Source organism: Meleagris gallopavo, chromosome 21 (assembly GCF_000146605.3).
Source record: "Meleagris gallopavo isolate NT-WF06-2002-E0010 breed Aviagen turkey brand Nicholas breeding stock chromosome 21, Turkey_5.1, whole genome shotgun sequence".
NCBI classification, from domain to species: domain Eukaryota; kingdom Metazoa; phylum Chordata; class Aves; order Galliformes; family Phasianidae; genus Meleagris; species Meleagris gallopavo.
The window spans coordinates 9,517,162-9,530,052 of NC_015031.2; the positions used below are offsets into that span (position 1 = coordinate 9,517,162).

At 55.2% G+C, this 12,891-nt stretch overlaps 2 protein-coding genes across 4 annotated transcripts in view; one reads left to right on the top strand and one right to left on the bottom strand.

Moving 5' to 3' along the window:
• NUFIP2 (nuclear FMR1 interacting protein 2) overlaps positions 1-2,093 on the bottom strand; it is a 10,059-nt gene extending 7,966 nt beyond the window's left edge. Inside the window, exon 1 of the mRNA XM_019621867.2 lies at positions 1,898-2,093. Within this exon, the coding sequence (XP_019477412.2) occupies positions 1,898-2,093 (196 nt within the window). The remainder of the gene's footprint in view (positions 1-1,897) is intronic.
• On the top strand, positions 7-6,413 carry CRYBA1 (crystallin beta A1). 3 transcript variants are annotated; one of them, XM_019622054.2, is made up of 7 exons: positions 7-1,188; positions 2,483-2,672; positions 3,102-3,166; positions 3,952-4,070; positions 5,217-5,358; positions 5,802-5,944; positions 6,066-6,413. In XM_019622054.2, the coding sequence occupies exons 2-7, from the start codon at positions 2,642-2,644 to the stop codon at positions 6,211-6,213; spliced, it is 648 nt and encodes a 215-aa protein (XP_019477599.1). In that variant the 5' UTR covers positions 7-1,188; positions 2,483-2,641; the 3' UTR covers positions 6,214-6,413. The 3 variants fall into 3 exon arrangements, with proteins under 3 accessions (XP_019477599.1, XP_010720420.1, XP_003214269.1); XM_010722118.3 differs by having other exon boundaries at positions 7-1,010; XM_003214221.4 differs by having other exon boundaries at positions 7-960.
• The last annotated feature ends 6,478 nt before the right edge of the window (positions 6,414-12,891 follow it).

A 12,891-nucleotide genomic window follows, 5' to 3' on the forward strand; every position in this document is an offset into this window, starting at 1 on the left:
CGTGCACACAGCCCCGCTTCTACGGACACCCGCCGGTTGTGCACACGCAGAGGAGGCACCCTCCGGTGCACACACCTGTTCACAACGTGGGTTGCACGCACACCCCCCGATGCCCGCAGTGAGATGTTCGCATGCTCGCTTTGGCACACTGCACACACTGTACAGGGTGCAGTGCTGCAGTCCCTGCAGCTGGCAAAGGGAGCTGCTTTGGTGTTGGGACAATGAGGCCGTGTGTGCTGCTGAGGCACTCCTTTTGAGATGGGACCAGCAAGGAGCAGCGCTGTGATCCTGAGAGGGGAGGATCACCATCCCCGTGCGGGCACAAGGATGGAGCTGGAGGCCCTGGGATGCTGGGTGCCTGCAGGCAGCACCCGATCAGCAGTGAGCACCCCCAGCAGCGAGCCATGAGCCTTTGCTGTGCCCTTCCATTCATGTTGGAGGGGTTTAAGTACAGCCCAAGCCCAAAAAGGCTGCAAAAAACCCACGTGGCCCACCCTGAGCACTGTGAGGGCTCTGATGGAGTTGGGACCACCACCCCAAGGACACACAGCCCCCACCAGACAGCCACAGGGGAGAGCAGTGCGGACATTAGACCTTGCAGCCGATCTGCTCCCTTCTCTTCTGTGCAGGGGCTGCCGGAGCCTCGCACACCTCTGCATGGCCACACAGCTCCATGGTACACAGCCTGGAGCCCAGCACATGCATGCAAGGTCCCACTGGATGCCACCAGCTCTCTCTAAGCACGGGTCTGTGTCAGCCATTGGCAAATCCCGTATCGCACAGCATTCCAGGAAGAAACGGCCCCGTGCTGGGCTGGGGGGAGGCATCTGTTCTGCAGCACCACGGGGCTTTGCTAAATAGGTCATTGCTTTTTTTATAGTCTCCAGGATCTAGAAAAACCAGTTGTTCCAGACTGCCGGCGGACCTGGAAACGTGGTGGTGGCGGTGGTGGATCCCCAGGTGCTCTCACCGCCGTTCTCCCTGCTGTCCTCAGCCGAAAGGGTCACAGTGTGAGCAGGATGAGTGGTGGATCCCTGAGCAGCACTGCTGGGTGTGGCTGCGGAACAGGCAGAGGTGTTTGGGGCCGGCTGCCTGCCGCAGGCTTTGCCCGGGTGCTGTTTGCAGTGTGGGTGCAGCCCTGCACACCACTGTACACCCGCATGCGCCGGCTGCAGGCCGCTGCTCAGGGTGAGCTCTCCCTCTAGCGGCACCCAGCTCCTGGCCAGCCTGCCAGCCCTGCGGGGCTGTGCCCAGGACTTGTATGGGGCTCTGTGGGGTGCTGGGGCCGTGCTGCGGTCTGCAGCCCCGCAGTGACAGCTTTGGGGGCAGTGGGACAATCCGCACACTGAACAAAACCAGCGGCCTTCTTGTGGTCAGTGGTGCATCCCCACAGTTCTGCTCAACCACCTCGACCCCATTAATGTAGGGGGCCACACACCACCCCGATCCTGCCCCCTAAAGCAGGGCCATCCCGGCTCCCCGTGGGCACCGTCCCAGCCCTGCTGTGTCCCCACAGGCCTCGCGCCAGGCTGGGCTGCATTCCGCGCTGACAGGGCGCTTTGTTTTGTGCCGAGCAGACAAAAGGGGCAGTCAGACGCGGGCGGCGCTTTGTGCTGGCGGCCATGAGCTGAGGCAGCAGCAGTCCTGACTGCCACGCTGCCTCCCAGCCCTAGCAGCCTGTCCTGCAGCAGCCATGCCACTCCAGGCCTGCGCCCACCATGGCATCCCTGCCTGGCTGGGAAGGGGAGCAGGGCCTGGTTGCCATGGTTACCAGGGGGCTTTGGGCCTAGGTAGGCCTCATTGCCATGGTTACTGTGGGGCTTCAGACCCAGGTAGGCCTCATTGCCATGGTTACTGTGGGGCTTCAGACCCACTTAGACCTCATTGCCATGGTTACTGTGGGGCTTCAGACCCAGGTAGGCCTCATTGCCATGGTTACTGTGGGGCTTCAGACCCAGGTAGGCCTCGTTGCCATGGTTACTATGGGGCTTCAGACCCAGGTAGGCCTCGTTGCCATGGTTACTGTGGGGCTTCAGACCCAGGTAGGCCTCGTTGCCATGGTTACTGTGAGGCCTAGCGCCTCTGAGGCCCATGGTGGCCCTGCACCCCCACAGACCTGGCATCATTTGTGGGCCCAGGGAGTGAGCAATGGGGACCAGAAGGCCCCACAGCAGCAGCTCCCACCACTGCCCCACGTCCTGTGGTGTGAGGAGGGCTGGAGGATGCAACCACACCATGTTGTCCTTGCTGCCCCGAGCACACAGGGAAGGGGGTCTCCAGACATGGGAAGCCACACTGCTTCCCACCTGCTCCCAGGCCAGGCCAGCCCTGTGACAGCGCGCTGCATTGCCCCTGGAAAATGCCAGAAGCGTCAAACTGTTGAGTCATTCACGCCCAAGATTATCTGTACAAACAGCCGCCCCTGATTATTTTTGTTATGATCTTTTTTTCTTTTTTCCTTTTATTTTTTTTTTCCCCCAAGAATGTAGCCCGGACCATGGGGATGAGCTGCTGAAATCTCCGGGGATCAGCAGGACAATGCCAGTGGGAGCATTGTGCTGACGGCTCTGCAAACGCTGGCACCGGCTCCGGGCCAGCAGCGCCCTATAAAAGCTGAGCCGCTGAAGTAGGCAGACATGACATGGGCGAAGCAGCTGTACCGCCTGAGCTAGGTGAGTCCTGGAGCTGACCTGCCCCATCCCAGCCCTGCTCACCCCACTGCTGCCTGGCACAGCCCTTCCTCTGCCCGGTGGTAGGAGAGGTGCCCAGAGGGTGACACGTCCCCATTGGCACAGTGGGTGGTGGACAGCCCCGTAACTAGGGGCAGATCCGCATCCAGCTGTGGCATGGCACCCTATTGGCACCCCAGGTTGTGAGCCGCAGCCATCCCGATGCTCCTGAGGAAGGAGTGCCCAAGGGAGGCACAAGAAAGGCAGGGATGGGAGCGGGGGTCTCGCAGACCCCCCAGGGCACAAGGCAGGCTGTGGGAGGAGAGAGCCCCCCACTGTGCCCCTTGAGCTGTTCTGCAGCTGGTGAGAGTCTCATTGGGAGCGATCAAGGGAGTGCTCTGCAGCATCAATTGGTTTTCCTTCCTTCTCCAGACACCTTTCCAGCAGCAAAGATGGCTCAGACAAACCCTCTGCCTGTCCCCATGGGCCCATGGAAGGTATGTCCTCGCACGCCCTGCATCTCAGGTGGGAGGTGGGGAACAGGTGAGGATAAAGCCAGTTCTCTCTGGCAGTCCTCTTTGCAGCGTCCTGGTCTGGCCATGCCCTGCCCTCACCAGAGGTGCTGTATTAGGCAGCTGTCTCCAAAAGCCACGCACTGTCATTACCACCCCCTAAGGGTGAAGGCAGGCTGGGCACAGGCCAGCAGGCATGAAAGCTATGAAGGAGGCAATGGGTATGGAAAGCAGCCTTGAGGGTGCCAGGGCTGGTGACAGCTCTGGTGACATGGCCAGTTCATGTAGGGAATGAAGAGGGAGAGGAAAATCACAGATAAGTGGGCAAAACTCTGCTGAAACACGGAAAGGATGGCATCAACCACAGCACCAGGGAATCCCCCCTCGCCCTTTTCCCGTTAATCCTCTTTGCCCTAGAGCGTTCGGAGCAGAGGCCGGGAGAACCGCCAGCCACAGCCCTGCCACCTGCCCATCCCAGAAGGGCTCCACTCCTCTCTCCAGACAGTGCTGCTGCCCCAGGAACTGACCTTAGGGGTGAGCAGGAGCAGAGCGGGGCTGGCATGCGGCTCCCCGACAGCAGGCAGGGAGTGCGGGGCCAGCGGTGCAGGGATGCACGAGATGGCAGGGGCTGCAAACCAGCCCAGGGATGTGCCCAGCAGAGCCCGGTACTCCTCCCTGGATGGAGAATGAACCCATCTCAAAGAGGTGCTGAACTCCCCTGGGACCACTGCCGCACTGTTCCCGACTGGGCAGTTCCTTCTCTGTTCCAGATCACTGTGTACGACCAAGAAAACTTCCAGGGCAAGAGGATGGAGTTCACCTCGGCCTGTCCAAACATCATGGAGTGTGGTTTCGACAACATCCGCTCCCTAAAGGTGGAATGTGGCGCGTGAGTACCTGGTTCTGGTGGCATGAATGTTTTCCTCGTTGGGGGGCTTGTGGAGTGAAGGGTGCCCAAGTGCAAACGGGGCCAGGCAGGTTTACTCCACTAAGCTGGAGCCAGCACAGGGGTAGCAAGGCATGGGGATCCCACGCTGCCGGAGTAGGGCAGCCAGCTATGGGCAGTGTCACAGGCACTGGGCACACAGGGCCAGAGGACAGCAGCAATACCTTTGGCACCATCCAAACTCGCAGTCTGAGAGCGGCCAGGATTGCAGCTGTCTTGTGCCCAGTATGAATGCTGCCTAAAAACACAGCTGGTGAGCTCAGCCTGCTCCCCATTCATCCGTGTAACCCTGTGAAGCACTGCTTCAGAGCCCCATTTCTTACCCCAGGGCCCTGCTCCTTGCTCTACCAGCACTATGTGGCTCCCCCCGGCCAGACCTGAGTCTGCCTGCAGCCCGTGCTGAGCTGCCTCAGTCACTGTTAGGGTGTGGAGCAGAGCCAGGCTTTTCCCTGCACACAGGAATCCTCCCTGTACCAGGCAAGACAGCTCCCAAGCTGCTCCGAGCCGCTGTGTGTAAGGAGCAGTCCTGGTGGCAAACATCCCGCTGGGGCTGGGGAAGCAGACAAGATAGATTTGCGCTGCTATATTTAGGATTTGTAATGCTAATGGGATTACCACAGCGTGTGTGCTCACGCAATAATCAGCTCACTGCTCGAGTTGATGTGTTCCCACTCAGCTGCTCACCTTGCTGACTGGGAGGCTGACTGCAGGGATGGGACCAGGGCTGAACTTCGGTCCTCAAAGGAGGCAAGTTCTCAAACCCCCCAGCATCTCACATAGCCCCTGTGAACAAGTGGGATGCACAGTGGTGTGCCATCCTTCTCCTGGCCCCTAGCCCGGCCTCTGCCTCCCTGCTAAGCTCAGCTGTAGCTGTCCCATCCCCAGTCCCTGTACTGCCACGACGAATGTCCATCAGGTGGCAGCCACAGTGACACCCTTTCTGGGGGTTCTGCCCGTGTCCAACACCGCTTTCCTTTCCTCCACTGCACCTGTGCCGGTGGGCAGATATCAGACCCCAATCCTCCTTGCACCTTCATCTGTAGCTCCAGTGGGAAGCCCTGGTAGCCCTTGCTGTGTTTTGTGTTGCAGCTGGGTTGGTTATGAGCACACTGGTTTCTGCGGGCAGCAGTTCATCCTGGAGAGGGGCGAGTACCCACGCTGGGACGCCTGGAGCGGCAGCAATGCTTACCACATCGAACGCCTGATGTCCTTCCGCCCCGTCTGCTCTGCTGTGAGTGCCCGTGGGCTGCCCAGCTCCCGGCTTGGGCGGGTTGCAGGGCAGGAATTGCCCTGGGCAGGGCAGGAACTGCTCCAAGGTTTCTGTGCTGCAGCACCCTCTGTTACCCCAGCACGGAGCCAGGCATGGGCAGGGAGCAGCACTTTGCTAGGAGCAGCACGGCACTGCATAGCAGTTCCTGAACCCTCAATTTTCCGAGCCAGGAAACCCAGGCAACATCCACTAGGACAAGGGAGTGCAGTTAGGAAGGGCAAACCTGCTAGGCCAGGGGCTGTGGGGGTGGCAGTCTTCAGGGCGGTCCCAGCTCTCCCAGTGCTCAGCAGAATTGGCCACAGCAGCCCCTGGAACCCCCCAAACCAGGCTGTAGGGAGGGGAAGCCTTCCCCCAACCATTCAGCCCCACTCACCTCCCCTTCTCCTGCTGCTCTTCCGGCCCAGAATCACAAGGAATCCAAGATCACCGTCTACGAGAAAGACAACTTTATCGGCCGCCAGTGGGAGATCAGCGATGACTACCCCTCGCTGCAGGCCATGGGCTGGGCCAACAACGAAGTGGGCTCCATGAAGATCCCCTGCGGCGCGTAAGTGATGGGCACAGGGCCTGGGTGAGCGGCAGGGACAAGCCAAGGCCGTCAGCACACAGCCCCGTGCCCGCTCCTATCTCATTCCCTTACGGCTGCCTGACAACTCCATTTCTTGCAGCTGGGTTTGCTACCAGTACCCCGGGTACCGTGGCTACCAGTACGTCCTGGAGGCTGACCACCATGGGGGAGACTACAAGCACTGGAGAGAGTGGGGCTCGCACGCCCAGACCTCCCAGATCCAGTCCATCAGGCGCATCCAGCAGTAGCTGCCTGGCGCCTGGCCCCACTTCTGAGCACATCTTTGCAAGGTTTCTAAAGCTCACCGGCTCCCTTTTGGTGCTAATAATCCCCTCCTGAAATAACAACCCCTTCTTGTACTGCAACTGCTTGATGGAACAACACTTCTAAACGGTACCAGCTGCCACAACTGCCAATAAATAAATGTGACTGAAAGAAAAAGATAAAACGGCCTGGTGGGTGTTTCCTATTGCGCGTTGAGGTCACACATCCCATCCTGCCCCATGCCCTGCACTCACAGCCCCACGGCCACAGGCACTGAGTGTTCCTGTGCCCCAGGGCCAGGGGATGCGCCCTCAGACTGCAGAAAGAGACACGCTGACAACCATAAACTTTAAATTTTTTATTCAACGATTTACATCACTTATTGTCCATCTTAACGTATTCGATCTACACAATTTTTTTTTTCCTGACAAAATAATAAAATTTGGATAAATTTTGATGACCTGTTGGTGCAGAATAAACAAAATTCAGGTAACTTTTTTTTCCTTTAATTATTTTTTAAAACATTTAGTGTGAAGTATGACATCATTGGTAAAGATACATCATGCCATTACAGCTCATGGACATTCCCTATCCTTACAGTCCGTGACACCACCCGCCCCAGACGCAGCTCAGCAGGTCGCACACTCACTCCTACTGCTGCCCTCTCACCATTGGGAAAATGATCCCGTCTCAGCTGGGCACACCGTGCGTGTGAACCCATTCAAACAGACCGGGAAGGGGAGAAGAAAACAAAACCGACCTTGACTGTTTCAACGTGGACAACAAAGAGGGGCTGCCCCTGTCCGGGGTCAGAGGTAACTCAGCTCCAGAGCAGGTAGAGCACAACCCCTCACGGTTTTAACGTGGGGAACTGAAGGATGTGAGAGCTACGGGCAGGGCAGGAGGGGCTGAGTCAGACCCTGCTCCATTCCACAGCTCTCAACACTGCTGCTAACACTGAAGTATTTGGGGAGGGGGAGAGAGGGGCATCTGTCCCCCCAGTAAACAAGTCGAGGCCCTTCGGAAACGTGCAAGCTGCCGAAGGTGTGTAAGTACACGTGTGATGGTAGATAGAAAAGCAGCCCTGTTTGGTATGAAAAAAGCCATCAAGTTAGTACAGGTTCCTGCCACGGCGAAGGGAATGTAAGGAGAAAGGTGCCGGGGTCCTCCTCCCAACTCCAGCCTTCCCCACAAGGGGCTCAGCAACGCCTGCAGAGCTGGCACCTGCAGCCCAACACACGTCACTCATGAGAACAAAACCAAGAGCAGCTCTTACCCCACCACCGCACACACACAGCCCTCACTGCGGGCACAGCACCCTGCGTGTGTGCCAGGGCAGAGGGCTGCCACGTGCCAACAGCCCTCAGTGCTCCATGCCCTCCTCTGGCACGAGGGCACCGTGCAGAGACTCGGAGCACGCGTTGACCCGGAGCACGCCCAGCAAGCCAGCTCGCCCCTCTCCCTCCAATTACTAAAGTAGGCTCTTTAAAATAAAAAAATAATATATATTTATATAGATATACAGAGAGAGAGAGAGACAGAGAAAGCAAAGAGAGACAGGCTACTAAACTCAAGAAGCGCCAGTTTTCTGCTACGCTGTCAGCAAAGAGCTGTCACCTTGCATCATGCCCTCCGTGGTAGGAAGATAATGCAGGCAACGACAGCACGGGAATGCAAAGAGGGCAGATAAGTCACTTCTGGTAATGAGACACAAATTAAACTTTCAAAACATGTGCATAGCTTTATTCATCTGCTTCAAACGAACCTTTTCACGGAGCTTCAGCGAAACCCGAGTGTGCAAAATGCATTTCTAAAAAATAACGCAAGCAAGCTTTCACATTGACAGTGGCAGAAGTACAGAGAGACTGAGGGAGAGCACACGGGAGGGCGAGGAGAGAGATGAAGGAGCAGGAATTGCACAGCTTCACACCCCAAGTCACTGACTGCACGCTCCACATCTCTACTTGGGCAACGCACGGCGCATTTACTTTTCCTTTAAGAAAAAAAAAAGGGCAAAAAAAGCCCACGGTAACGTGAACCACGATGTGGAAGGGAGCAAAGCCCCGCGCCGTGGGGATCCCGGCGGCCGCAGAGAACCTCGACCCCAAAGAAGAGCTGGTTTTGGACCTCTGCCCATTTCTGTCTGCAGAACAGCAAAGCAGATCCTCTTCCTCCTGCCCCGGTCCCCTCAGAAGCCGCACCAACAGGTCACGTTTGGGAGGACACGTCCCAGCTGCGGGACAGCCTCCACCGCAGCCCCACGCCGTGGCTGAGCACACACACAAGGCACGTTTGGGATATGCACACACCTGGGTGTGTAAGAGAGCAAACGCTGGGCAAAAGACGGCGCCGACGGAGGGAAATTCCGGTATTTGTAATCCCAAAGCGTTATTCCTATGCTCCTTCGGACCCTCCTGACTCTTCCCTTACACCAGGGTTCCTGTAAGGATCTCCATAGCATCAGCTCTCCCTGCCCAAAGTCCCGTGGACCCTCGCTGGGGCAGGAGGCCGTGTGGTCTGAACATCACTGCTTTGCTTCTGGTCAACTTCACATTGGGATAAAGCATTAAAAAGATATACATATATATATATTTGCAGAGATGAGCGATTTCCTTCCAAAGATGTATTCAAATAGAAAACAAAATACTAGAAGCGGCAATGAGACACGAGCTCATTGAGATTTCAGACCTTCCGAGCGCTCATCCCCACATCACCACCGGGCAGGAAGGAGGAGCTGGGATGGCGCAACCCTTCCAATAGCAGCTTGAGAAGAGGAAGGAGAGAGAAACGCACAGTGTTCTTCCAAGGTCAGAGCTCTCCTCTGCTTTGCGTTTGCATAGAAATCCCCGTGGGTCAGCACCAGGGTCGGGCCGTGGGGGGGCTGCGTGACGGGAGGGGTCGGCTCTCCTCGGGGAACTCGGGGGACAAAAGTGCATCACACAGTCTGGGTTTTCGGGGTTACGAATAGCAGCAGCAGCATTAATCCGTGAGCGGCTGGAGACTCACTCTCAAACGCAGCAACACTTAATGAAATGTCTTCGAGGGAGGTGAAAGGAGGGTCCTTCTCAAAAGGATAACGTGAAAATCAGACTATTCCATACAGACGACGAGGAGATCAACCGAAAATTAAAGACGCGTCATCTTATTTACATTTAAAAAAACAAAAACCAACAACATTCTTGTTAAAATACCTTAACGACACCTAAGCAAAAAAATACGAATTTTAAGAATAAAGCCAAAACTCCTAAAGCAGTATCCATTTTTGGAACCCTTATTTAGCACCTGAGGAAAGACCGTCTGGAAAGCAGTTTCTTGTTGTTTCTCTTAAGAAAACAGTACTGGTACTTCTGCTCCACGCTCACAAATTCGCAGTACACAAGTTTCATACCACAGAAAGAAATGAACTAATGTTTTTTTCCTTTTTTTTTTTTTTAATTTTTTAATTTTTTTTTTTTTTAAGATAACTCTACTCGTTTCTAAGGCTGTAAGAAAAGGGATTCCGCTATCTTACAGAATGGCTTTAGAGCTCTGGACACGCGATACGAAGCTTTCTGATTAACAGTCGAGATCGATAACAGCTCGGCAGCCCCAGAGCAGGGGGTCCCGGGGCCTTACCCTGTGTGCGATCCGTATTGTGCAAATTCCTACAGCTCGGGGATCTCTGGCCGATGGAGCAGATCGGGCTCTTCTGCTCCCTTCCCCTCGGTTCTCTGCGCTGTGTTTTGCGGGTGCAAAGGCAGAAACCTTGTTTTCGTGCTGGCCAAAGCTGCGGGGCTCCTTCCCCAGCCACCTCCCAGCCTCACACCTCCGCGTGAAGTTTTGTAGCAGCTTTACGTTGGGTTCAGCCTCGTTCGCTCCCCTCGTGATCTCAGTCACCTTCCTTGGAAGCAGCCTCTATCCAGAAACAAACGGCTGCGGGCACGCAGATCTCCAGGACAGTGCTCCAGCAGCAATGTGCCGAGAACACCAAATTGAGAGCAAAATCACACGCAGGAAAGCTCCTGGCTACGAGCATCAGTGCTCCAAGCAGCTCCGTGTCGGGGGGAAAGGATGCTACGTGCTGAGGTGATGCTGTCCTCAATGTGAAAAGCACGTGTTACAGACTTAATTTTGAGGATAACTTCTTTTTTTTCCCAAGCAGGAAGCAAGTCCTGCCTTGGCTGAGCCAGCCGGTGCTCCCCGGTTGGCCACCACAGAGCAGCACGGCTGGGATCCAGCAGGAATTGGTTTCTGCTGCATTTCAAAGCTCACAGCAGCTGGGGAAGGCAAACAGCAGGGCTGACGGGACAGAAAAGGTGACAATGAGCAACAAACCACGTGCTGGAGCAGACCACGCTATCGCACAGATCCCAGAAACTGAAGATTTTGGATTTCACAGCTAACGGAGGAGGCTTTAGAACAACCAACCCAACCGAACCTCAACACCGCAGCGCCGCTGACCCAGCAAACAGGCAAGAAAACGGAGCGCAGAGGGGCTGCAGGTCCTCGCGCCGCTGCTGGAGGAGCAGCTCTCAGCCCTCCCCGAGCCACCACCACCACCTAGGGGACCATTCAGTGGCACGTGGCCAAGACTTCGCTCAACAGACACCTGCAGGACCTGCTGGAGACGTGGGGAACCACTGAGCTCCAGTGGGCACCAGAGAAACCCACACTGCTCACATCACTAAGAAACCTTGCAGGGGAACCATGTGGAAAGGGACTCGGGGCACCCAGCAGGAGAACAGAGAAGCGAAAGCAGCCCTAACCCGAATCAGTATCTCACCACTACAAAAAGGAGGTCGCCGTCTCACCCTCAGAGCCGCTTTCCAACACCACACATACACAAGGGTTTTAAAACTCTGCTCAGTGTAACAAAAGCAATGGCACAAATAAACACACGCTCGTGTGACGCCGGCACCCGCAGCCCCAGCCCCACGAGCGCTCGCCCCACTGGGCTGTATTTGGTTTATGCTACAGTACTAATACTCAGATTCCAACCAACCAACCAACCGACTCGTCAGTAACACTTCAGCATTATTTAAATGCGCTAAAATTAGTCACAGCTCAATTTTTTTTTTTTTCAATTTTCCTCTTCTTTTTTTAAATGTTTACACAAAAATAATCAGAAAACAGATTAAATCTTAAGATATTTTTAATAAGTGCTCAGCAAAGAATTGTGTGAGGACAAAGGGAGGACTGCAGATGGACAGGGCGAGTTACACAAAGCACAGAGGGAGCTCCCCCCACGGCCCTGCATGGCTCGGGGCAATGCCTGCCTGCCCCATGGCCCTTCATCAGCAAACCAGAGCTGCAAGAGCTCAAAGAGGAGCTCCTATCTGCCTGGTGCCCAGCAGTGCTGGGAGGACAGCCAGACAACCAGAGGGGTGGTAGGAGAGAGGATGGTCAGGGATACAGCAGGAAAGGTGGTGGCTGTGCATCGGTACCACTGACAGCACGGGGCCAAGAGAGAGGATGTCAGAAGAACCCAACCAACCCAACACGACTCAACGTAACCCAACACAACTCAACGCAACTCAACCCAACGCAACTCAACCCAACCAACCCAACGCTGGGCCCACGCTTCTTTCTGGGCTTCTACCCAGAAGGCAGATGGGGCTGGGGTACGGGGCCACACGCACGTATTTATTTCTAGGCTCGACGCCCCAGGGAGCAAAACAGGTCTTGGTTTTGTGTTTTTTAATGGAACCCAGCCCTTAAGGCGACAAGTGACTACACAAGGCAAATAAATACACAGCAGAGCCTTAAAGCCAGTGAAACAAACTGGAAGCTTTGCAAACAGCCTTTGCAAACACTTTGCTTTTCATTTTGTAAATAATAACAATAATAATAATAATAATAAAAGATTTATTCTACCTTACCCCTCCCAGCCCCATTATCCAGTTTGTTCAACGCTTTAAAGCTCAGGAAAGCCCTGGCCCTTTTGCAGCAGGGCCAGAAGCAATTCCCACTTTTGGCAAGCAGTTGGGAGACTCAACAGAATTGGAATAGGAACAGAGGAGGACTGGATGCAGGGCACACCTGTAAACATGTTGTACATCCGCAAGTCACACACACCTGCAAAGGTGATACAGGTTAGAGGTGAAACAGAACTATTTGCGACTGGCCAACCACGAGTTTCAGACCTTGGACTGGTACAGAACATCACTGCCACACAGCACCGTGCCGGGTTTGGCGCTCTGTAGTACTGGGTACATAAATGGAGTAGGCAATCCGTAGTCAAACTTGTAAAACTAAGCATTGCAGAGAGCGAGCCATCTTACAAAAGGTACAGAGTGCAGTTCCATCGTCCCACCGCGAACCTCAGCGCTCCATCCGGGAACAATCTCATCAAAAGAGCAAAAACAATTAAAAAAACCCCACATGCTACATACTGATAGTTCCAACAAAACGAAACGAAAGCGGATGGATCTAAGCACAAGGGGTAGGGAAAAGCTTTGGGCTTCTCTGCTTCCTGTAATGCCCCCGGGGATCCAGCCTGGTTGGAGAAGAACCCACTGGTGCCCCAGTTGGACCAAGGGCACTTTTTCCATCTTTCCACCTTCACCAACCCAGGAACCACCAGCCGTGCTGCGATGGGACAGAGCGGGTTGCATGGCACCACTGCCTGAAAGCTCTCCTTCTGGTTGGATTTCTTGCTTTTTTTCTTTTTTTTCCTTCCTTTT